General features: G+C 42.4%; 1 protein-coding gene across 8 annotated transcripts in view; it reads left to right on the forward strand.

The window, feature by feature from the left end:
• Positions 1–26,882, forward strand: part of ulk4 (unc-51 like kinase 4) — a 496,983-nt gene that overhangs the window by 64,987 nt on the left and 405,114 nt on the right. For all 8 annotated transcript variants that reach the window (XM_060850207.1, XM_060850208.1, XM_060850213.1 and 5 more), the window contains 2 exons: positions 1,677–1,858; positions 21,873–21,919. In XM_060850207.1, coding sequence (XP_060706190.1) covers positions 1,677–1,858; positions 21,873–21,919 — 229 coding nt within the window. The remainder of the gene's footprint in view (positions 1–1,676; positions 1,859–21,872; positions 21,920–26,882) is intronic.

Consider the following 26,882-nt stretch of genomic DNA (forward strand, 5'->3'; position numbering starts at 1 on the left):
GTGGAGTATGTTGGGACGGCATGATTGTTCAGTGGTTAGCACTACTGTCTCGTAACACTGGGTACCCAGATTGGATTCTATTCTCGGTGACTGTCTTTGGAGTTTGCACATTCTCATTATATCTGCGTGAGTTTCCTCTAAGTGTTTTGGTTTCTTTCCGCAGTCCAAAGATATGCAGGTTAGGTTGATTGGCAATGGGAAATTGCCCATAGTGTCCAGGGATGTGCAGCTAGATATAGTAGCATTGGGAAATGCAGGATTACAGGGATCAGGAGGGGATGTGTTGGATAGGGATGCTCTTCAGCAAGTCAGTGTGAACTGGCTGGGTCAAATAGCCTGCTTCCACACTATAGGGATTCTGTGGTTCTATATAGAGGTAAGTGCACTTGATTTGGTTTTCATGGGAATAGTTGCCAGAACAAAGATTGGCCAGATGCCTATCCATCCCCATCTTCTTTAAATTGTGCAATGGAATTTTGTTGAGCCATTATTAGAAGAAAATGACGGAGCCTATGTTTCAAATCTAATCTGAAGGATTGCTCCTTCAATATAGAACTCCCTGCAACATGTCTTGAATTATTACTTGAAACTGAAAGCTTCTGATTTGTAAGTTAGTATACTTAACCTTGACTTAAGCTAATGTTATTGGGAGCTAGTAGCCACGTTGACTTATACCAACTAACCTGGCCATTTCTTACTGATCGCTGCCTATCAATATTCATTACTTCTTTCCCCTATGGTGTCCTTTCCCTATTTCAATTAGGCACAAAAATAACTCGATGTGAGAGAAAATAGAACTTATTTGCCATGAAAGTGCTTTCAGTTCTTGGCTCAGACTACAGTTATTGAATAAGCAAACTTGCAGAAAATACCCCTCAAGCTAGTTATTAAATAATCTGCTTTACAATTCCCCTTTGTGTTGATTTACCTACAAAAAGTGAATCAAAATACTTTGGTGATGTTTCTTATTGAGGCAGGACATGCTACTTTAGCAAGCTGAGAGCTGTCACTTTTCAAATAAAGAAAACATTTGCTCTAATCAAATTGTATTCCTAAATTATGTTGTATTGTCCTTCCCAGCAGATGTGCTGATTACATTTTATTCATATTTGTTTCCCTCTGACACCATCTAGAGGTATGATCACTATTTCTATATCTGGGAAGTATGGATAAAATGATTTTGAATTCTTATTACTGCTCAATGACAATCTTATATGAATAAGGTAAACATCTGCCATATTTAGATGACTGCGGCACATTTTTGGATCCTGAGATTTCAGCAGAGCAATTGGTATGTGTTCCACAAAATTCCAAATAGAAAAGGACAAACAATGAACAGCTATTTTTCTTCGCTACCAGTTCTTTAGAGACTTTTTCATCAACCTATTCATGGATATTATTACACACCTCTGGTGCAGGTGAGGCATCAAGCTGAGCCTCTTGGCTCAGAGGTAGGACACTACCACTGCACCACCAGAGTCCTAAAGAATAACTCTTAAACCATTTGAGCAATTGAGTGCTTACCTGTCGGTTGGTTATATTAACTTCACAGCGTTTTGCGTTTTTCCTTGCTGATGATGCTTTAATAATTAAAGAATGTGTTAGGGCTGTCTAAGCAAACCATTACATTGTAAAGGTTTGAAAAAAAAGTGTAATTGTGGTTTGATAAATTGCAGCGGAGAAACTGATATCCCTAAAGGGACAGGACTGGACCAATTACATACAGCACCTGTGCTCCTTGATTGAATCTGGAGAGAAGGCGTCAGGGGCTCCAAGAGCTAAGTTGAACTTGATATGCTATCTCTGTTCAGTGGCCACTCACAAAGAAGCTGCTACAAGACTAATTGACTCACGACTGGTAAGTGACGAATCTTCAGTGTTCAATAGCTGACTGCAGAGACCAAGCATTCCATTAGCATGTAAGATGAATTCTTAGAATGATGAGATAATTTTCTATTTATGACCACTATATATATATTATGACCCTGTCATGGTATAACTTGATTTTGTTTGAATTCCAGAAGTGGGACAAAACAGTCTTTCTGTATTGCTGGCATTTTGGCATTTTAAATCCACTGCATATCTACAGACGTATTGCAAGAAATTTGGCTGTTTAGCTGTGGGAGTAGTTGAAAGCAGCATAGTCCTTCTTCCAGTCTCTAGATCAGATTGGAAGGTGTTACTTACTTCACCCTTGAAGATAATAACCTGATACAGAAATAGCCTCATAGAGTCATTCAGCACAAAAACAGGCCCTTTGCCTCAACTAGTCAATGCTGACTAAACTTCCTAAATTTAACTACATCCATTGCGTGTGTTTGACCCATATCCCTCTAAACCTTTCCTATCCGTGTACCTGTCCAGATGTCTTTTCAATGTTGTAATTGTACCCACCTCTAACACTTCCCTCTGGCAATTCACTCCATGTATGCACCACCCTCTGTGTGGAAGAAGTTGCCCATCACGTCCCTTTTAATTCTCTCCCGTCTCACCTTAAACCTATGCCTGTTAGTTTTGGACTCTCCTGTTCTGGCTATTCACCTTTCCTATGCCCCTCATGATTTTATAAAACCTCTATACTGGCTCACCCTCAGCCTCCTACACTCCATGGGAAAATGTCTCAGCCTATCCACCCACTCCTTATAACTAAAGCCTTCCAGTCTCATAAGCATCCTTGGAATTTTTTTGCTCCCTTTCCAGTTTAATAACATCTCTCCTATTTGCAGAGTGGCCAGAATTGTACTCAGTACTGAAAATGTGGTCTTATTGATGTATTGTACAATTGTAAGATGATGTTCCAACTCCTGTACTCAGTGTTCTGACCGATAAAAGCAAACACGCCAAATACCTTCTTCACCACCCTGTCTACCTGTCATGCTACTTTCATGGAACTATGTCCTTGCACCCATCAGTCTCTTTTTTGACAACACTCCCCAGGGTCCTACTATTAACTGTGTAAGTCCTGCCTTGATTTGTCTGACAAAATTACAACACCTTGCATTAATCTAAATTAAACTCCATCTGCCATTCCTCGGCTCCTGGCCCAAGTTGATCAAGAGTCAAAATTAGAGTGGCGCTGGAAAAGCACAGCAGATCAGGCAGCATACGAGGAACAGGAAAATTGTGTTTCGGGCAAAAGCCCTTCATCAGGAATGAGGCCAGGATGAAGGGCTTTTGCCCAAAATGTCAATTTTCCTGCTGCTCGGATACTGCCTGATCTGCTGTGCTTTTTCAGCACCAGTCTAATCTTGACTCTAATCTCCAGCATCTGCAGTACCCATTTCTGCCCAGTTGATCAAGACCCTGTATTCTTAGATAACACGGGGTGGCACTGTGGCTCAATGGTTAGCACTGCTGCCTCACAGCGCCAGGGATTCTGGTTCGATTCCTACCTCGGGCAACTGTCTGTGTGGAGTTTGCATATTCTCCCCGTGTCTGTGTGGATTTCCTCCTACAATCAGGTCAGGTGAATTGGCCATGCTAAATTGTCCATTAGTCAGGGGTAAATATATATGGTAGGGGAATGGGCCTGGCTGGGTTACTATTCGGAGGGTTGGTGTGGACTTATTGGGCCGACCGGCCTGTTTCCATACTGTAGGTAATCTAATCTAATCTAATCATAATATCCTTCACTGTTCATTATATCACCATTGTTGATGTCATCTGCAAACATACTAACTATGCCTCCTATGTTTTCAACCAAATCATTTTATATAAATGAAGAACAGCAGTGGACCCAGTACTGATCCTTGCAGTACACTGCTGGTCACAGGCCAACACTATGAACAACAACCTTTGACCACCACCCTCTGTCTCCTACTGTCAAGCCAATTTGTATCCAATTGGCTAGCTCTCCCTGCATTCCATTTGATCTAACCTTACTAACCAATCTACCAGTCTTGTTGAAGGTCTTGCTAAAATCCATGTAAACAATCTCTACCACTCTGCCTTCATCTATCTTCTTGGTCACTTCTACAAATTAATCACTCAAATTTGTGTGACATGGTTTACTATGTAAAAAGCTATGAGGACTATCATTAATCAGTCATTGCATTTCCACATGCATGTAGATCCTGTCTCTCAGAATCCCCTCCAACAACTGACGTTAGGCTCACCAGTTTGTAGTTTCCAGGCTTTTCTTTGTAGCCTTTCTTAAATAATGGCATAACATTATCCACCCTCCAGCTTCTGGCACCTCACTCATGGCTGTCAATGATACAAGCATCTCTGCTAGGGGCCCTGTAACCTTTTCCCCTAGCTTCCCGGGTGGCACGGTGGCTCAGTGGTTAGCCTTGCTGCCTCACAGCAACAGGGTCCCAGGTTCGATTCCAGCCTCGGGCAACTGCCTGTGTGGAGTTTGTACATTCTCCGTGTCTCTGTGGATTTCCTCCGGGTGCTCCGGTTTCCTCCCACAATCCAAAAATGTGCAGGCCAGGTGAATTGGCCATGCTAAATTGCCCATAGTGTTAGGTGCATTAGTCAGAGGGAAATGGGTCTGGTGGGTTACTCTTCGGAGGGTTGGTGTGGACTGGTTGGGCCGAAGGGCCTGTTTCTACACCGTAGGGAATCTAATCTAATCTAATCACAATATTTTGGGATGAATTTGATCAGGTCCTGGAGATTTGTGTTTTAAGAGCTCCAGCACTTTTCCTCTTTGGCAATGTGGACTCTTTTCAAGACGTTACTATTTATTTCCCTGCGTTACCTAGCTTCCATGTCTTTCTGTACAATAAATACTGATAAAAAATATTCATTTAGGATCTCACCCATCGCCTGTGTTTCCACACATAGATGACCTCGTTGACCTTAAAGCCATCCTATTGTCTCCCTAATTACTCTTTTGCTTTTAATATACTTTTAGAATCTCTTTGGATTTTCTTTTACCTTATCTGCCAAAGCTATCTCATGTCCCCTTGTTCCCCTCCTGATTTCCTTCCTAAGTGTATTTTTCACCCTCTGTACTCCTCAAGAAGTTGCCTATACCTGACGTATGCCTCCTTGTTTCTCTTGAACAGAGCCTCAATATCTCTAGTCATGCAATGTTCCCAATCATGCCAACTTTGTCCTTTGCACTAACAGGAGCATGCTGGCGCTAAACTCTCGTTATCTTGCTTTTGAAAGTCTCCCACTTACCAGACATCCCTTTACCCAAAAACAGTCTCCTCCAATTAACTTTTGAAAGTTCCTCTCTAATACTATTAAAATTGGCCGTGCCCCAGTTTGGAATTTTAACTTCTGAATCAAACCTATCCTTTTCATATCTATTTTAAATAGCATTATGGTTGCTTGTCTCAAAGTGTTCCCTGACTACTACCTCAGTCACTTGCCTTGTCTAATTTCCCAACATGAGGTCAGGTTTTGCCCCTTCTCTAGTATAGCCATCTACATTCCTCACCATCCAAACCTTTAACACTATGGCAATCCAAACCTACATTTTGAAAGTAAAAATCCCTTACTGTTACAATCTTTTCTTACAGCTATCTGATAGCAATCTGCGATCTCCCTACATATTTGCTCCTTAATTTCTTGCTGACTAATGGAGTAGTTTATAGTATCATATCAAAGTGATCACCTCCCTTCTTATTTCTCACTTTCACCTGTATAGCTTCACGAGACGATCCCTCAAGAATATCCTCTCTAATTACTACCACAGTTTTTTCCTTAATCAAAAATGCCTCACCCCACCCTCTCTTGCCTCTCCTTCTATTCTCCTATAGCATCTGTACCCCAGAACATCGAGGCGCCACTCCTGTACCTCCTTCAGCCATGATTTTGTAATCGCTATGATATTCCAGTCCTATGTACATAATCATACCTGAATATGTTTGCCTTATCTGTCCGGTTTCTTGCACTGAAATAAATGCATTTATATTGATCAGTCTTCACTCATTCCCTGCCATGCTCTTGCCTGCCCTGTTTAACTTACTCTCTTTAACTGTTATATTTGCCTCAACATTTTCTTTTGTCTCACTACATTTAGGATTCCACCCCTCTGCCAAACTAGTTTAAACCATCCCAAGTAGTTCTAGTAAATCTCCCCACCAGGACATTGGTTTCCCCCTCCAGTTCAGGTGCAACTTGTCCCTCTTGTACAGGTCACCTCTGCCCCAGAACAGATCCCTATGATCCAAAAATCCTAATCCCTATTCCCTACACCCGCTGTTCAGCCATGCATGTATCTGCCTAGCCTCTTATTCCTGCTCTAACTAGCACACGACACCAGGATTAATGCAGAGATTACTACCCTTGAAGATGTTCTCCTTAACATCCTGCCTAACTTCCTATATTCACTCTGCCCTTTTTCTGCCAATGTCATTGGTGCCAGTGTCATTGATACCAATGTGGACAATGACCTCTGGTTGTTCATGCTCTCCTTTGAGAATTTGCTGCAACTGCTCCGCGATGTTCTTGATCCTCGCATCAGGGAGGCAACACACTATCCTGGAATCTTGCTCACAGCCGCAGAAATGCCTGTCTGTGCCCCGGCTAGAGAGTCCCCTATCACAACTGCTTACTTGGACTTTGTTTTTACCTCAGTGTATGGCAATGACTGCAGATGCTGGAAACCACATTCTAGATTAGTGGTGCTGGAAGAGCACAGCATTTCAGGCAGCATCCAAGGAGCAGCGAAATCGACATTTCGGGCAAAAGCCCTTCATCAGGAATAAAAGCCATACACCGTTTAACAGTCGTGGTGCCAAGGAATTGGCTGTTGCTATTTTTCCCTGCAAGGCTGTTCTCCCCAAAAGGATCTGAAATTGTATACTTGTTTGAGAGGGGGCTAGCCAGAGGAGACACCTGTACTACCCGCCTACCTCTTCTAGCAGTCAACCATCTATCGACTGAAATGCCCTTAGACCAACTACCTGAACCTATTATCTTTAACACTCTCGGCTTCATTTGTGTCTTCAGTGTGTTCAGCTGTCGCTCCAACTGATCCATGCAGTTTGAGAGGATGAAATTTGTGCATTAATTTCTACTACAAACCTGACTTTTTTTCTTTCTTCATGGGGTGTGGATGTTGTTGACAAGACCAGCATTTGTTGTCCATCTGGTGAAGGTAGTGGAGAGCCACTGCCTTGAACAACTGTGGTCCACCAGCTGCAAATATATTTTCACTACTGCTAGGAAGGGAGTTCCAAGATTTTGATCTCATTATTGTGAAGCATCAATGCACAACATATTTTGAAGTTAGTTCCCATGCACCCATTGCCTTTATCCTTCCAGGTGATAGAGGTTGTGAGTTTGGAAGGTGCTATCTGAGGTTTGCTGATGAGTTGCTGCAGTACATCTTGTGCATGGTACACAGTGCTGCCCCTATGTGCTGGTTGTGGAAGGAGTGATGTTTGGGGTGCAGATCAAGCAGCCTGCATTGCTCTGAGCGATTCTGAGTTGCTTGCATGTGGCTGGAGAGATGGTGGGTACCATTTATGTTTATTGAGTCTACAGACGTATTTGTTTATAAACACAGGGTCATGAGGGACAGTTAATGATCAATTGTTCCTTTGAGCCTGTGATGTACAGTTATTGCACGACATATGCACTCCATAAGCCCGGTCCATCTCCTTTCTATCAGTCCACCTTGCAATTTCTTGGTGAGGTGGAAAAAAGCCATTTAAAAAAAACACCTATGAAGATCTGGAATGTTTGTAGCTGTATGTACTTTTATTTTACTGACTGTAAGTTAATCCATTATAGAATCTTTATTGAGCATTTTTTTGATTAAACAATAATCCCATAATTGGTTATTAAGAAATCTGGTTGATGGATTCTTTTAATATTATAATCTGATATACGAACAGAAAGATTGAGGGGTTCAGGTACATAGTTCTTTGTAAGCAGTGTCAAAGGTGTAGAAAAGATTTTTGAGAATGTTTCCAGGACTGGAGGTTTTGAGTTATAGGGAGAGACTGGTTAGGCTGGAACGTTTTTCTCTGAAGCATAGGAAATTAGGAGGTTTATAAACCTTATAAACCTTCTATAAACCTTATAGAGGTTTATAAAATTATGAGTGGTATAGATAAGATGAATAACAAATGTTTTTGCCCTAAGTTGGAGGAGTTCAAAACTAGAAGGCATATTTTTAAGGTGAGAGGGTTAAAAGTGACCTGACAGGCAAACTTTTCACTCAGAGGGTAGTTCATAGGTACACTTAACTGGAGATGGTAGATGCAGGTACAGTTTTAACAGTTAAAAGACATTTAGGTAACTGTACAAATAGGAAAGGTTTAGAGGGAAATGGATGCAATTAAACGGAGACTAGTTTAGCTTGGGAATCTTGGTCGGTATGGGTGAATTGGACCAAAAGGTGTCTCTCTGTGCTGTATGGTTCTGGATATGGGGATGAGACCTTCCTCTCTAATCCATGAAGGCCATTGTAAAAGTTTCAAGAGATGGTGAACCAGAAACATTTTCCTAATAAGCCAACAATTTTATTCTTCTAGTGTGCTCCAAGTATCATTTCTTGGCCTCTGCTACTTCACATCTACATATGTCACCCCTTGGCAACTTCATCCAAAGATGCAATGACAGACCCTGAATGTACACTGGCAACACTCAGCTCTACCTCATTGCTATCTTCGTTGACCCCTTCACTGCCTCTAATTTGTCATTTTTCGTCTTACTGTCATTACTAACTAAGCAGAAATTTACACCAGCTAAACATTGGGGAATCTGAAGCTGTTGCCTTTGACTCATTCACCATGTCCTTTCCCTTGTACCTGACATGATTCCATCCTTGGTGTAAGGCCTGCCTATATTTGAAAGATACAAAATGGCCAACAAGGGATAAACAGAATTAAACAGCCTAATCCAGCATTTAGACGCAAAATGGTGTAAGGGGCGTGAAACCGCAAGGAAAAGAGCGGGGTGGAATGCTTCGGGAGCGAATGTGCAAGGAAAAGCATGAGGCGGAGTGTCTCGGAAGTGTAAGGAAAAGATTTATAAAATGTTGGAAATCCGTGGGCAAAGAAATAACGATGATTAGAAGCAACGGATTGCCTCAGACATCGTCGGTAGGGAATCTGGGGAAATGGCAAGAAGTGTTGGAAAGGATAAGATCTGCTGGAGTCCCTATAATTATATTCTGCAGATTGTTTTTGAGAATAAATTAAGGTATTAATTCCAGACTTGGAAAGGTACAAAAAAGGCTCATCATTCTTGCGGCTTTGTTTAAGCAGAACGAAAAAGGGATTGAAACAAGCTAAAACAGCTGCAGTGTTCACATTTGAGAAAGGGAAAGAGGGAGACAGTTTTCTGTGCTAGTTCACTCAACCTTGTAGAAGGGTTAACTCTTTGTGGTCTGGTTTGATTGCACCTTTGTTGGTTGGTTGCTAAACGTTGTCTTGTGCAATTTGTGCATTTTTGTTCCCTGGAGCTTGAGATCTGGGGATCCTTTGACGTTAGTTTACATTTTGGGAATCTATGGTGATGCAAAAGTGTGGTATGCCTCTATAAATGTGGGACATACATAGTTACTGTAATGTCCTTTTAAGAAACTATCAATGGGTGTGTCAAGCAGAAATCTGCAATGGAATGTTGATTTAAATTTTTGGTTTGTAAAGTTTAGTAAAAAAATTTACTTTTGAAATTTTAATTCCAGAAATTATCATATTTGGAATTGCACTTTTTCGCCAGAGTGAACTTCCAAATACCATTTTAACACGAGTGAATCTTTAATTCCGGATTATAAGATTTGCTCATTATAAATGTACTTTGGTGTGAAAGTATGAAAATAATAGAAAATTTGGAATCTTGGAAATGTAATTCTTGAACAAAATTCTGATGGTATGTTCTAGATTAGATTAGATTAGACTTACAGTGTGGAAACAGGCCCTTCGGCCCAACAAGTCCACACTGACCCGCCGAAGCGCAACCCACCCATACCCCTACATTTACCCCTTACCTAACACTACAGGCAATTTAGCATGGCCAATTCACCTGACCCGCACATCTTTGGACTGTGGGAGGAAACTGGAGCACCCGGAGGAAACCCACGCAGACACGGTTTCTAAAATCTGCAAACCCTGATAGAGGAATTAGAAAAGGCAAAGAAGGTAGGCTTTTTCTTAAAGAATTACTCTTATTTTCTTGCAGGAGGAGGAGATAAGGATGATGGAATTAATAATTAACCCATTCTGCTTGATGAGGAATGTTTGGAGGTATTTTATTTGTCAGCATTGGAGAAGTACTGTGGAAACATTGGAATTTCTAATGCTTAATACTTTTAATGTTGTTAGTGACATTGAGAGAATAAAACAGAACTTTGAATTTGGACAAATTTACATAGAGATATCTAGAATGAGTTATGAACTAACTTTTTAAAAAATGGGACATCTCAGAGAAAGAACAAACTGTTTTGTTTGAATCAAACAGAAATATTTGACTTCTATTTTAAAATATTACAAAATTGTACTCCATGGACTGTGAATCTCTCCAGATTTCTGGAATTGGACAGGTGATAATAATTCAATTGCAATATTGGAAATGAAAAAAGAATTCATTTACTGTTGTAAGGATAAGACAAGTCCTAGGACCTTTTAACTATTGCAGGAACTTTGTCAAAAATTACGGCGAACTAGTTGAACTCCTGCAAGACCTTAGCAAAGGAGGGTGGGTGAGCTCAGAGAAAATTGAATGGTGATTTGAGCAAGAGATGGCCTTTGTTAAAATCAAATAGACACTGGCCTCCGCACTAGCACTAGGACTCCCTGACCTGAAAAAGCCCTTTCACCTCTTTTGCAATGAAAGCCAAGGGCAGTCATCCTGCAGTAGTGTTACAGACACAGAGACAAGCTCTAGCTTGTGGGATACTCTTCAGATAAAATGGATCCAGTCATGATGGGACTACACTTGAGTGTCTGGCCATCCCATGTACTACATGGGCACTAATGACATCCTCCCAGTTGACACAACTAGGGAAATTGGTATTTTAATCCCCACATAGAATCATCCAGCAATTAGAAGCTGACAAACTGAGAGGTGTTATAGACGGCTGGCGAACCAAATCTGAATCCGCACTATTGCCAGGAGACAAGCATTTGGAAATGGTTAAAGATAATAGGGAGAACCTAACAAGTTATGTGGATCAGGAAGGACAGACACATGATTGTATCCCCCTCACGGAGCAGGAAGAGGAGAAACAGGCTCGTGTTAAGGAAGAACCATTAGTGGGGCCAGATGTGAAATGTATGTTTGGAGTTAGAAAATGGAAGTATTATATCCAGTTGAGGATGTATGGGGCAAGCCGTAGTTAATTTGAAAGGGGAATATTTGGCAGGAAATAGGATAGAAGGATGTCCCTCTGCCCAGGTCATCAACCTAAAAGTACTTACTGCTGCTCTGCAGTTAGGAAAAGGACAAAGGATTAACATCTAGTCAGACAGTGGATATGCTTTCAGTGTGGTCCTTGACTACATGATGTCATGAACAAGATGAGGTTATGTTACCTCGGGTGGTAGTGTAATTCAACATGAGACCCTAGTCAAGGATCTAATAGCTGCAGCAATCGAGCTAAAAGAGGCCGCAGTAAATAAAGTAAAAGCACACCAATTCAGGCACAGAGCGAGAAGTAATGAGTATACAGCAAAAGCAGTGCCAGGACAGAAAGTGATAACGAAAGCAGCTGTGAGACATCAAGAAGTCAAAGATGATGAATGGAACCCTTTAGGTTTACAAGAAGCAGCTAGCTCACAGGAAAAAGTGGAATGGATTAAAGATGGCAATATTAGTAGCCGATGATATTTAAAGGAAGGTAAAGTGGTAGCTTCCACATTTTCCAACAGATCCTATGTAGTGCTTACCATCGATTAGAACACGTAGGGATGGTTAAAATTATCCAGCTAATATCTGATGCTGCATGTGGAAAGGAATGGGAAGAGACATAACTAAATTTTGGCAGAGATGCTCTACATGTGCAAAGACAGAACCGGGACAGGAAATTAAAATCAAAATGAGCCATCAGCCACATCCACTTGGACTGTGGGAACACATTGAATGGACTTTATAGGACCACGCCCACAAAGTCAGGAAAAGAAATTCTGTCTGGTCATTGTTGACCAGTTTATTACCAGTTTATTTCCACTCAGAGTTTAGTATACTTTCCTTTATTGGTCAGAGTATTGAGTACAGGGGTTAGGAGGTCATTAGTTAGGCCACTGTTGGAATATTACATGCAATTCTGGTCTCCTTCTTATTGGACAGATATTATGAAACTTAAAAGGGTTCAGAAAAGATTTACAAGGATGTTGGCAGGGTTGGAGGATTTGAACTATCGGGAGAGGCTGATTAGGCTGGGGCTGTTTTCCCTGGAGCGTCGGAGGCTGAGCGGTGACCTTTATGGAGGGTTACAAAATCATGAGGGGAATGGATAGGATAAACAGACAAAGTCTTTTCCCTGGGGGTGGGGGAGTCCAGAACTAGAGGACATAGGTTTAGGGTGAGAGGGGAAAGATATAAAAGAGACCTAAGGGGAAACTTTTTCATGCAGAGGGTAGTATGTGTATATGGAATGAGCTGCTAGAGGAAGTAGTGGAGGCTAGTACAATTGCAACATTTAAGAGGCATTTGGATGGGTATATGAATAGGAAGGACTTAGAGGGATATTGGCCGGGTGCTGGCAGGTGGGACTAGATTGGGTTGGGATATCTGGTCGGCATGGACGGGTTGGACCAAAGGGTCTGTTTGCATGCTGTACGTCTCTATGACTCTATGACTGTACTGCAACCTCGGTTGCAAAAATATAGCCAGCTTTTACACTTGGCATTTGAACCACATTGCTGACAATCTTGATCTTAAAGCTGACGTAAAGATTTTTTTCCAGCCATATATCTGATTCAACACCAAAACAGTCACTTTAACATCCAAAATGTTACCCAGCCTCACCCCTGCTCAGCTCATCTGTTTCTGGAATCTTCATCCATGATTGTTTTTCTTAACTTTGTTTCACTCCCCTTTTTCCTTAAAGATTCTTCTTATATCTGACCAGGTTTTTAGTCACCTGTCCTCATATATGCAACTCTATGTCAGAGTTATTTGATTTAATTTGAAACTCCTTTAATGTAACTTGCAATCTTTAAAGTACTATAAAAATCAAGTTCATTATATGAATGTTTTTGTGTGTTCTGGTTTTGTTAGCTTTTTTGTGCTTCATATTTATGTTTCATTCCAAATAAAAGAATTTCCAAAAGATGTTCAAGAAAGAAAAAATTAATTACTTTTAAATTTGTTCCTTTAGCCTTCACAACTATATATATTCTTTGAAGAGAATATGCAGCAATATTGTACTGTCCTTTAAATAAACTTCTAAGCCTACATCAGTCTGGCAGGTGCTGGGTTTGCTGTTTGTTGCAGAAGACCAACAATTTAGAAAGTGCCAAGTTAAAACCACAATCAGATTACTGTACAGTTGAAGTATGTTAAATCATGTAAACGGATTACTGCAAGTGAAATAATTACTCATCACACGCGTTAATGCTGTTGAAGATAGTTACACCTTCCTAATCATTGAGGTTGCAGTTAACTTCGTGCAAGTGCTGCTGCACTGCTGTAAGAGAAGGTGGTTCTGTCAACAACCTGAAATTGTAATACCTCTCTGAACATAAGTTGCGCTTATGAAGCCAAAGTTGATTTAGGAATCAATGTTCTTCTGGTAATTATCATCTAAAGATACAGGTAGTTGTCTTATAATGCGTGTTCATTCAACACGATTTGTCTGTAACGCATTTGTGAATTGCCAACCGTTTTTAATGAAGCGAACTTCCATTTGCTGGTACGCAATTCTCATTCCTGAAAATAAGTGTCACTTTGCATGGAGTACTGGACGCCACGTCAGCATCATGTGATCAGTCGGTTCCTGCGCTTTCTTTTGAAGAGCTTCGTTAAAGATATTGTGAAATGTTTGTGCTAGTAGACTTGGAAAAGCATCGTGAAAATGTCACTACAGCCTGAGGACAAGAAGCTGGGAGCAATCTGTTAATTTAAGAACCAGTTCAGGGGCTTAGACTTGGTCAGTCAGCCTCTCAGGATGGTTAGAGTCAGAAAACTCTGCACATAGTGGGTGAAGGAGAGAAAGGTGAGTGGCACACTGTTACTTTTGGTGCATGTATGGAGATGTCCTTTGGTGTTGAGTAAGTTGTGCAGAAGAGATTCAGGGTTAGTCAGGGTCAGATGTTCGCAAGGATGAGAATGAGTGGGGAAGATGCTGCAGGAAATGGTGGGTACAGCAGCAGAAGTAGAGTGAATGTGAGATATCAACAAGAAGATGGTGGCACTTCCATTGCCAGAATGGAGAAGGTGGTTTATCATCTTCTTGCATTCTGTGCATTCTTGCAGATGGATGAGGCTGCCCTGGCTTAGATGGCAACACTGGTCCAGGTTGACGTGGTTCCAGTAGAATGGCATCCTATGTTGGCCTGGGAGAAAAAGACGTCCTGTCTCTGCATCACCCTATCCCAATCAGCAGCATCTCCATGTACCTGCCCATAAAGAGAGGCAGCAATTTTCCATTGCCTGCCACATCCAGGACCAATGTCAGGAACCATGCAGGGCAGCTGCGGACTGGTAGCTGTTGCCTGGGTGCACAATACCTTTTTAAAGATAGAGCTGCACCACAGATGCTGGTCAATTCTGGGTTACCCAGGAAGTGGTGAGTTGGTTTGGAAATAGCATATGGCATAATGGTGCTAGAATGTGTGAGAGGGGCCCCAAAGAGTAGGGTTGATAATAAATCAGGCAGGCTTTGTAAAATAAGGTGATAGATGTTTCCAAGCAACATGATGTGAAACCCTCTGTAAAACTTTACAAAACTGACACTTAGCGAAAGAAATTAAGATTCAGCCCTTGATCTGTCAAGGCAGTTTTCATTATGGAATCTGACTTGTCCAGTGTCACCATTGGATGGGATTAGAAGACTGGCTAGAATGTAGTGCAACCAGTAGGTATAGATGTCACTCAAGAGTAATCATTTGACGATTCTGATGAATTGTACTATACAGTACCATATAACAGGTCAGTTATAACTGGTCAAAAGTTGTTTAGACTGTGCTATCATTTGTGTTAGGCTAACTACAATTTTTGTTTTGATTTTTACTGGTATTTTTGGTGGTTTGCCCCAACCATGTTTTTCTCATAGACCCTATTATTTCTATTGCATAACTTTCTATAACATCACATGGGAATGTAACTACAGCATTATAGGAGTACTACATGTAATTACATTACCATATTTATGCAGATTTTGGCAGATTGTATATCATGTTGCTCTCTCTTGTTTTAAATATCTATTAGATGTAGGCATTGCTGGTTAGGTCAACATTTATTGTCCATCCTAATTGTTTTTGATAAAATGATAGCAAGCTACTTGAACCACTGCACTTCAAAGGAGTTAGGTACACCAGCAGTGCTGTTTGGAAGGGAGTTTAAACATTTTGATCCAGTGACAGTGAAAGAACAGCAATATAGTTCAAGTCAGGATGGAGTGCAATTTAGTATGATAATCTGCAGGTGTAGGTGTTCTTGTGCATAGAGTCATAGTCATAGAGACCCAAACTAGTCCCACCTGCCAGCACCTGTCCCATATTCCTCCAAACCCGTCCTATTCCTATACCCATCCAGATGCCGTTTAAATGTTGCAATTGTACTAGCCTCCACCACTTCCTTTGGCAGCTCATTCCATACACATACCATGCTCTGTTGGAAGAAGTTGCCCCTTAGGTCTCTTTTATATCTTTTCCCCCTCACCTTAAACCTATGCCCTCTAGTTCTGGACTCCCCCACCCCCAGGGAAAAAACTTTGTCTGTTTATCCTATCTGTGCATCTGCTTTCCTTGCCTTTCTTGGTGTCATGATTGTGGGCTTGGAAGGTGCTGCTGAAGGAACATTAGCAAGTTGCTGCAGTGCATCTTATGGATGGTACACACTGCTGATATTGGGAAGATCAAAAATATTGTCAATTCCCTTGCAACTGACTACATTCTTCTCCCTGGCAATGGTGTGAGACTGAAATATGCTGTTCCCAGCCATTTCAACATATTTGAACTCAAGATGTGTGTTATCACTAAGACTACCTGTTTTCACCTCCAACATTGTCTGACTGTATCTGTACCTCAGTTCATCCTTACTTTTATCCATATTAGACGTGAGTATTACATGGCATTCTTGCTTCTCACTTTCTACAATTTGTAAACATAATGTAATGCAAAATCCTTCCTGCCATAACACATTCAAAAAGTTCATCCACTATTGATCTGCATGTGGAACTACAGTAGTTTCTGTTCAAAATTGTAGAATCCTCATTCTTGTTTTAAATCTTCCATGGGATCTTGCTTCTTCACATCTTTACTACTTGGTTCATCTGGAGCCCTCACTATACTCCTACACTTCTGGCCTCATTAATTTCCTTGTGTTACATGGCTCCCATCATCGGCAACTGTGCCACCAGTTGATATGGTTCTAGGATTTGGAAAATCCTTTCAAACATCTATGCCTGTCTCTCCTCCTATAAGAGGCAGGAGGCTGGAAGAGCATAGCAAGCCAGGCAGCATCAGGAGGTGCAGAAGTCGACGTTTTGGATGTATCCCTTCAGGTCTAAGGTGGATGTGGGAGGAGCTGCAAATAAAGGGGAAGGTCGGGGCAAGGTGGTGAAGTAGGAATAGGTGAAGACAGTTAGAGGGTATGACCTGGTTGGTCAATGGGAGGAGTAAATTAGGTTGGTGATAGGGAGCAATGGCAGGGAAGGGGAGGGGCTGTGAAGGGAGTCGGGGATGGAGAGAGAGGTTATTTGAAATTGGAGAACTCAGTATCAAGTATTCTGGCCTGTAGGGTGCTCAGGCAGAAGTTATTCCTCCAATAGGTGCCGTGGTTTGTTTTGGCAATGGAGAAAGCCAAGGATGGTCATGTTGGAAAGGGAGTAGTTTGGGGAATTGAGATGGGCAGTGACTGGGAGGTCTGGTCGGTACCTGCAGACCCGGCTGCGATGCTTGGTGAGCCATTCTCTAAGTTTATGTTCGGCCTCCACCATGTGGAGAAGACCACATCGGGAGCACCTCATGCAGTAAACTAGGTTGGAAGAGAGGCAGGTGAACATCTGTCTCACCTGAAAGGATTGTTTGGGACCCTGGCTGGAGGTGAGGGGGATGGTGTACTGGCAGGTTTTGCATCTTTTCTGGTTGCAGGGGGTGTCGTGAACCAACAATTGTTGGAGGGAACAGTCCTTGCGGAGGGGTGGGGAGGGGAAGATGTTCTTGGTGGTGGGGTCTATTTGGAGTTGGCGCAAGTTTTTGAGGATGATGTGTTGGATGCGGAGACTGATGGCGTGGAGGTGAGGGCAATGGGGTCTCTGTCCTTAATGTGTTCGGAGGGGATGGTGGTTTAGAGTGGTAGAACGGGGAATGGTAGTGGTGCCGTGGAGGGCGGTGTGGATGATGGAGGGAGGAAAAGCCTGTTATTTAAAATAGGTGAACATCTGGGATGCTCGCGAGTGAAATGTCTCCTCGTCCAAACAGATGTGGCGGAGGAATTGGGAGAATGGGATAGAGTTTTTGCAGGATACTGGGTGAGAGGAGGTGTAGTCCAGGGAGTTATGGGAGTCTATAGGTTTGTAGTAGATGTCTATCTAGAGACTGTTGCCATCAAACCAGCTGACAAAGGCGGGGTGGTGGTAGTCTCAAGGACGGACCTCCATATCAAAGAGGCCGAACGCCAACTCTCCAAATCCACATCCTACCTTCCCCTTGCCCACAACCCCACCACAACCCTTCATTCCCAAATCCAAGACACCATCAATGTCCTCATTGCCTCTGCCTCTGATGATCTCCCCTCCATCGCCTCCACACTCATAATCCCCCAGCCCTGTACTGTACAGTTCTACCTGCTCCCCAAGATCTATAACCCCAACTGCCCTGGCCAACCCAATATCTTGACATGTTCCTGCCCCACAGATTCATCTTGTCCTACTTCGAGACTATCCTCTCCCCCTTAGTTCAGGCACTTCCCATCTACATCTGTGACACCAACCACGCCCTCCATATCTTCAACAACTTCCAGTTCCCTGGCTCACAGCACTTTCTCTTCACTATGGACGTGCAGTGCTTATACACATCCATACCCCACAAGGATGGCCTCGAGGCCCGCCGTTTCTTCCTCTCCAATCGACCCATTCAGTTCCCCTCCACTAATACCCTCCTCTGCCTCGCCGAGCTGGCCCTCTCCCTCAATAACCTTTCCTTTAACTCCATCCGATTCCTCCACATCGAAGGGGTGACTAGGGATGGGTCCCAGCTGCGCCTGCCTCTTTGTCAGCCATATCGAACAGTCCCTCTGCAGCAGCCACACAGGCACTGTACCCTAACTCTTTCACCATTACACCGATGACTGAATCATCGCGATGTCCCACACCCAGGCTGAACTGGAGCAGTTCAATGACTTCGCTCACAATTTCCACCCCACCCTCAAATACACTTGGTCCATCTTAGGCACCTCCATCCCCTTTACTGACCTCACCACTTCCACCTCCAGCAACAGTCTCCAGACGGGCGATTCCAACAAACCTACAGACTCCCATAACTGCCTGGGCTACACCTCATCCTAACTAGTATTGTGCAAGAGCTCCACCCTATTCTTCCAATTCCTCTGCCTCCACCGCATCTACTCGGACGAGGAGACATTCCACCCACGAACATCCCAGATGTCCACCTACTTTGAACAACAGGCTTTTCCTCCCTCCACCATCCAGACAGCCCTCCTCTCCACCACCTCCATTCCCCATTCCACCACTCTAAATCACCATCCCCTCCCAATGTAATAAGGAGAGTCCCCCTTGTCCTCACCTACCACCCCACCAGTCTCCACATCCAGTACATCATCCTCAAACACTCCAAATAGACTATTAAGAACATCTTCCCCTCCCCACCCCCCTCTCAGCCTTCGGCAAGGATTGTTCCCTCCGACAGTCCTTGGTTCATGCCACTCCTGCCACCGAATCCCCAGGTGCCTTGCCCTGCAACCAGAAAAGATGCAAAACCTGCCGGTACACCACTCCCTCACCTCCAGCCAGGACCCTAAACAGTCCTTCCAGGTGAGACAGAGGTTCACCTGCCTCTGTTCCAACCTAGTTTACTGCATCAGGTGCTCCCGACGTGGTCCTCCCTACATGGGGAGACCGAACATAAACTTAGAGAATGGCTCACCAAGCATCGCAGCGGAGTCTGCAGTGGCCGACCGGACCTTCCAGTCACTGCTGTTATGACATGGGGTGAACTCTTCCACCCGGCTAATTTAAACATGATTTAACCTGTGCTGTAATGTCCAAATTCAAGAGTCATATTTGTAGAGATGTACAGCACAGAAACAGACCCATTGGTCCAATTCATCCATGCCGACCAGATATCCCAGCCTAATCTACTCCCACCTGCCAACACTTGACCTGTATCCCTCTAAATGTTTCCTATTCATATACCCATCTAGATGCCTTTTAAATGTTGTAATTGTACCAGCCTCCACCACTTCCTCTGACAGCTCATTCCATATATGTACCACCCTCTGTGTGAAAACGTTGCCCCTTAGTTCCCTTTTACATCTTTCCTCTCTCACCCTAAACCTATGCTCTCTAGTTCTGGACTCCCCACCTCAGGGAAAAAGACTTTGTTTATTTACCCTATCCATCCCCCTCGTGATTTTTTTAAACCTCGATGAGATCACCTCGCACCCTTTGATGCTTCAGGGAACCAACCCCACTCTATTCAGCCTCTCCCTATAGCTCAAATCCTACAACCCTGGTAACATCCTTGTAAATCTTTTCTGAACCCTTTCAAGTTTTGCGGCATTTTTCCTATCGGAAGGAGACCAAAACTGCATGCAATATTCCAAAAGTGGCCTAACCAATGTCCTGTACAGCCACATGTCCTCCCAACTCCTATATTCAATACTCTGACCAATAAAGAAAAGCATACCAAACATCTTCTTCACTATCCTATCTACCTGTGACCCTACTTTCAAGGCGCTATGAACCTGCACTCTATTTGTTCAGAAAAACTTCCATAGGACCTTACCATTAAGTGTATAAGTCCTGCTAAGATTTGTTTTCCCAAAATGCAGCACCTCACATTTATCTAAATTAAATTCCATCTGCCATTCCTCAGCCCATTGGCTCAGCTAATCAAGATCCTGTTGTAATCTGAGGTAACCTTTGCTGTCCACTACACTTCCAAGTTTGGTGTCATCTGCAAACTTACTATATATCCAAATTCATTTATGTAAATCTCAAAAAGTAGAGGTCCAGCACTGATTCTTGTGGCACTGCACTGGTCACAGACCTCCAGTCTGGAAAACAACCTTTCAGCACCACCCTTGGTCTTCTACCTTCGAGCCAATTCTGTATCCGAATGGCTAGTTCTCCCTGGATTCCATGAGATTTAACCTTGCTAACCAGTGTCCCATGAGGAACCTTATTGAATGCCTTACTGAAGTCCATATAGATCACATCCACAGATCTGCCCTCATCAATCCACTTTATTACTTTTTCAAAAGTAACTTTCACCTTTTTACCCATTTCAATTCCCCCAACCACTCCCTTTCCAACATGACCATCCTTGGCCTCCACCATTGCCAAAACAAACGACAGCGACTATTGGAGGAACAACACCTCATCTTCCACCTGGACACCCCACAGCTTGGAGGACTCAACATTGAATTCTGCAGTTTCAAATAATCTCCCTCCCCTTCCCCTGACTCCCTTCACAGCTCCTCCCCTTCCCTGCCACCAACCGGATTCATTCCTCCCATTGACCAACCAAGTCATACCCTTTATCTGTATTCACCTATTTCCAATTCACCCCCCACCCAGTCCCGAAGAAGGAGTACATCCAAAACATCGACTTCTGAACCTCCTAATGCTACTTGGCTTGCTGTATTCTTCTAGCCTCTTGCGTGTCTACTTTGGATTCCAGCATCTGCAGTTTTTTTTTGTTTCCTTCTATAAGAATCAGTTTAAAACGTTTGTCTTCTATGAAACTTTTGGCCATCTGCCTTTGGATATCTCCACATGCTGCAGGGTCAAAGTTTGTTTCATCACGCTTATCAAGTGCCTTTGGATGTATGACTACATTAATGTTGCTATTATTTTATGTTAATTTTGTTATTGTTTAAGTTAGACCGTCTACCTAACAGTATTTATAGCCTTGCTTGGAATTAAGATATTTGCAGCAATATTAATGAATTCCTGGATATCATCATAAAAAGTGGCCCAGAAATTTTTTTGTGGTTTCATAGCAATGCAGTGCAGTGATTTCACATGCATCACTGTGTCCACTTCATTTTACACCATTGAGACAAAATTTATGCAAAGTTCTTTTAATGCTTATGCCTCTAAATAAAGTAAATCATTATTTGCTAAATGTATTTTTGTCAATGTTGTTCATAAATACTTTACTATTTAGCTGTTCACTTTTTATTTCTAGGACCTGAAATCAACTATTTTTTTTGAATGGTTGGGGGGGGGTGGGGGGAGGTGGTGTGGTGTGGTGTCATTTACCTTGTAGTAGCATATCAGTTGTTTCTGAGAGTATTTGTTTGCCCAGTTGGAAGTGGAGAGTGACTTGCTGAAAATGCTGTAAGTAGTTTACAAACTGATTTGATTTAAGCATTTCTTTTTATGAATTTACGTTGTGGATTTTTTGCAATTTATGTCATAGTAACAGCCACTTTGCAACCTGTCTAGAAAATAGTGAAATGCCTCTGACCTTCATTAATATCAGATGATAAATATTGTTGTAAGCAATCTATGTTCATGTATATATGTATCTCAGAGTTTGAACACTGCTCAGGATGACCATATGAAACAAATATTCAAAACATTTTTGTTGTGTATTTGTTTCCAGTTTCCAGTGTTAACACAGCAACTGCGTGCAGCTCCAAATTGGGATATGTAAGTATGGCATGCTTCAACATAAGAATAGGATGCATCTGTTTCATGCGTCATGATTATTGGTTCTTGGAAGGGATTCTGTAAGTGGCAGATCTGCCTAAAATCATTCACATTTAATTGACTTACAATTTGAATGACCCCTGCTGGTGATGCTAAATATATCTTACCAGGATGTTTAACTCAAAAAAAAACAAATTGCACCATTGTATTTTGTAAAGTAATGCTACCGGTTTATGGGCATTACTCTGATAAACAGGGGAACCCGATTATCCGAATGAGATGGGCGGGCACTATTTTGGTCGGTTAATCAAATATTCGGTTAATCGATTAAATGCCTTTCTACTGGGGCTTGGAGTTTTTAAAGTCTGCAGAAGCACACTGCGCGAGCCCCCACGCCCAACTCCAACACCGCCCCACCCCACCCCCCCAACCCGGCTCCCCGTCCCCGACACTGCACCCCCACCTTCGTCCAACCCCGTCCAACCCTGCCCTCCCCCTACTCCGTCCAACACTGCCCCTACCCCTCACCAGGGCAGTCGGACTGGACAGCAACAACAAAACTGCTGCTGTTGCCACCTTTGTGGGATAACTTTCCAAATAGCATGCACACACACAGCCACAGCCACAGCCGCACAACTTTTTACTGCAACTCTTTGACAGGTTCTACCTCTCCCCTGTACAGGACAATGTTGGTCAGATTATCTGGGGAAGGTGGGGTGGGGGTTTAGGGTACAGCCCTCTGTAGAACTCCAGGGAAAGTGTGGGGAGAGAGGAAGGCAGGAAGTCAGTCATTTGGAGACAGTTCCTGTTTAATCACTGTAAACGAAAGACGTGATCACTATTGAAAACACGTCTTTGATGTAATGTTTTTATCGGGACCTTGAGATCTCCTTCGGATAATCTGATTTTTGGATAATTGGTATTCGGATAATCGAGGTTCCTCTATATAAGATTACTCAAATGTTGGAGAAGTCTCTATAATGGTAAGGTAATGGGACCAAAACCGAAGTTGCATATTGCTGAGTTGAAAGTAAAGCATGCAACAGAGAAAGGCAGAAGTACAGCAGGTTGAATGCTGGAGAAATTAATGAAAATTCTAGAGGCTGGATTATATCTGTTGGTAAGGCAGAAGGAGTAATGAATATTTAAAATAACCTAGTACAACAGCTTTAACTTAATTACGTAAAGGAAAATAGAGAATGGAGTTAATAATGGTGTATTTCTATAAGGAGGACAGAGACCGTGATGAATATAAAAAAGAAAGATCTGTGCTTTCACATTATTGTAGTAGTATTAATTCGAAGTAATTTTACTTCTCACTTATTCTGTCAATACAGAATAATTGACTCCAGAGCATGGTCTCATGGTTTGACTTGATATCAAGGTGAAGCATGAGACAGGTGGGAATCACACTGTGTGCCTTGCTACAGAGGCGTTTCAGTTCTTGATGGTCAATTTTCAGTTGGTAAATTTCGCATTTGCTTCATGCTAATTTTTGCATATATGCGATAGGAAACTGGTCAGAAGCAATGATGTAGAAAATAGAATTAATGTTGCAGGGTATAGAAAATGCAGTGTGAACAATTTTTCATAAATAATAATGGATTCTCCATAGCATTGCTAAAGCTAACCTGTAGTATGCTTGCTCAAAATTACTTTCGGAATTGGGAAAGCTGGAAGCTGAAGCTGTTTGTAAATTGTTGTTTATACATAGGGCAGTGGTGAGATATTTTTAGCACTTGATAGACAAAGAAGTAGTAGCTGAAAATGTGTTGCTGGTTAAAGCACAGCAGGTCAGGCAGCATCCAAGGAACAGGAAATTCGACGTTTCGGGCCAGAGCCAGTAGGACCATTCATGGATCACTGGGAAACAGCAGTAAGTTCCAAAAGAATAAGAGTTATCGAAAATTATTCCATATGTCAAATTTCATGGTAAAATCAAGCACAATCTTTCCAATCCAGACTTAGAGGCCTGAATTTTTGCCCCAAGTTAAGATCATTTCAGGTTCGATAAGAAGTGCAGAGGAAGATCAAATTTTTGTTCTGGGAGAGGAAGGGTGACAACGGAAGGTGTTCCTGGAAGAAGTTTGGACGTTGACTGAATACGGAGTTGGAATAACAAAGCCAGCTCCAGTGCTCTAGTACCTTTTTGAAATTATGAAAAGAGGTAATGAAACAGAAAACATCCTCATCCCCTATACATGCCAACTCATTCCGCTATCCATACCCGTTACTCCTCATACTATCTATATTGACTTATGCTACAGTACTCAGCCCCATGGTCATATACCCTCCCTGCCAGCCAGTGCCCCTGTACCACATCATGTCCTTTTATAACTCCTATTCCAAAGTAGGTCCAACTCATGCTAATGCCTAACCCCTCCATCTTCTTCTCTGACAGCTACCATGACAACTCCCCAATATACATACAATCTCTACAATGTGGAAGCGGGCCATTCGGCCTATTGAGTCCATACCGACTCTCCAAAGAGCATCCCACCCAGACCCACCCCCTCTAAGCTATCCCTGTAACCCTGCATTTCCCATGGCCAGTTCACCTAAACTGCACATCTTTGCACTGTGGGAGAAAACAGAGCACCCTGAGGAAACCCATGCAGACACGGGGAGAATGTGCAAACTCCACATGGATAGTTACACGAAGGTGGAATCAAACCCAAGTCTCTAGCGTTGTGAGGCAGTAGTGCTAACCACTGAGCCACTTTGACCTTGAGACCCGTGCTGAGATGAAATAAAGTTTCTATGTGCCTGTAAATATATTCACTATTCAAGAAACGTTCAGATAAAACCTCATTCACTATTTTTAACTTTCTTTAATCCCCTTGAAAAATAAGCATTTGAATTCATAGCCCCACTTTGAAGGGTTTATATGTACTTGAGAGTTATCAGTCAAGCTATAAACTTGACAGGCAACAAATTGTAATAATGAGAGGTTGCAAAACCGGTAATTTAGAACCAATCCTGTAATGTAATGTTTATAAAATCATGAGAGGCATGGACAGGATGAATAGCCAAAGTCTTTTTCCTAAAGTGGGGAGTCCAAAACAAGAGGGCATAGGTTTAAAGTATGAGGAGAAAGATTTTAAAAGGATTTCTGGGGTAATTTTTTAACACGGTGAGACATATGTGGAATGAGCTACCAGAGGAACTAGGGGAGGCAGGCACAATTACAACATTGGAAAGGCATCTGGATGGGTATATAAATAGGAATGGTTTAAAAGGATATAGGCCAAATGCTGGCAAATGGGATTAGGTCAGATTGAGAGCTTTAAGACTCTGAGATCACCCTCATGTTTCTCAACCCCATTTTCCTGCATTCTTCCCATAACCCTTCATCCCCTTACTAATCAAAAACCTATCTCTGTCTGTCTCAACTACATTCAATGATTTGCCTCCACAGCTTTCTGCGGCAATGAGTTCCACAGATTCATCACTTTTTGGCTGAAGAAATTCCTCCTCAACTCAGTTATAAAGGGTCACCCCATCTCTCTGAGTCTGCGCCCTCGGGTCCTGGTCTCTCCTCCTAGTGGAAATACCTTCTCCACATCTATTCTATCCAAGTCTGATAGTATTCTGTAAAATTCAATGAGATCCTCACTCATCCTTCTAAATCCAAAGACTCCAGACCCAGAATTCTCAAACACTCTTAATATGACAAGTCCTTCATTCGGGGATCATCCTTGTAAACCTCCTCTGGACCCTCTCCAAGACCAGCACATTGTTCCTTTGGTACAGGGTCCAAAAGTGCTCACAATATCCTAATACAGTGCCTTAAGCAGCCTCAGCAGTCCACCTCCGCTCTTGTATTCTCACCCTCTTGAAATGAATGCTAACGTTCTAACAGGAGCGTACCAGATGAACGTGGGAAGGATGCTCCTGATGACTGTGGAGTGCAAAACCAGGTGTCACTGTCTAAGTAACAGGGTAGACTAAGATGAGGATAAATATCTTCACCCAGAGAGCATGGAGCCTGTGGAGGCCTCTGAGGTGGAAAGTGGTTGAGCCAAAACATTGAATGGAAAATAAGTTAGGTTGAGTTCTGAGGGTTAAAGAGATCAAAAGGTATGGGAAGGGCACCGAGTTGGATGATCAGCCATGATCATATTGAATGGCGGAGCAGCCTTGAAGTGCCAAATGGCCACTCGTGCTCCTGTTTCTATGTTGTATTTGCCTTCCTAACTGCCAGTTGAATGTGCAGTTAACCTTAACAGTGTCCTGAATGAGGACTCCCAAGTCCTTTTGTACTTCAGATTTCCAAAGCCTTTTAACATTTAGAAAATAGTCTTCACCTCTTCTGCCAATCAAAGTGCATAACCTCACACTGTTGCACAATGTATGTAGTCTATCACTTCTTTGCTCACTTTCTTCGTCTGTACAACTCCTTCTGCAGCAACCCCGCTGCTTCAACAGCCCCTGTCTGTCCACCTATTTTTGTCTCATCTGCAAACATAGCAAATATTCCCTCAGTTCCTTCGTCCAAATTAGTTGTGGTCCCAACATGGACCATTGCGGAACTCCACTCATCACTGACTGCCATCATGAAAAAGACACCTTTTATCCTGCTCTCTGCCTTCTGTCAGTCAGCCAATCCTCTATCCATGCCTGGAAAATAAATTTTCCAAAATTATATCTGCGTAGGAGTGGAGTTACTTACAAAATGACCAAATTAAAGAATAATATAAATACTATTTTATCAGCAATGATTTCTGTAAATGTTAAACTTTTCAAGCAGTTTTTCTTGTAATGTTTCTCACACTTGTCGTGCATTGCAGGATTCAGGAAATTTCAGTTAGTTATTTTCCCATATTATTTGAAGTTCATAAGTTGTCACAACAATCAATGCACCAATAACAGATATTAGTGTACCAAGAACCAAAGTTCAGAAGTACACAACTCTTTTTTATTAACATAAGAAAAGCAACTACCATATTAGCTAAATTTATAA

This window comes from Hemiscyllium ocellatum, chromosome 34 (genome assembly GCF_020745735.1).
Source record: "Hemiscyllium ocellatum isolate sHemOce1 chromosome 34, sHemOce1.pat.X.cur, whole genome shotgun sequence".
Taxonomy (NCBI): Eukaryota; Metazoa; Chordata; class Chondrichthyes; order Orectolobiformes; family Hemiscylliidae; genus Hemiscyllium; species Hemiscyllium ocellatum.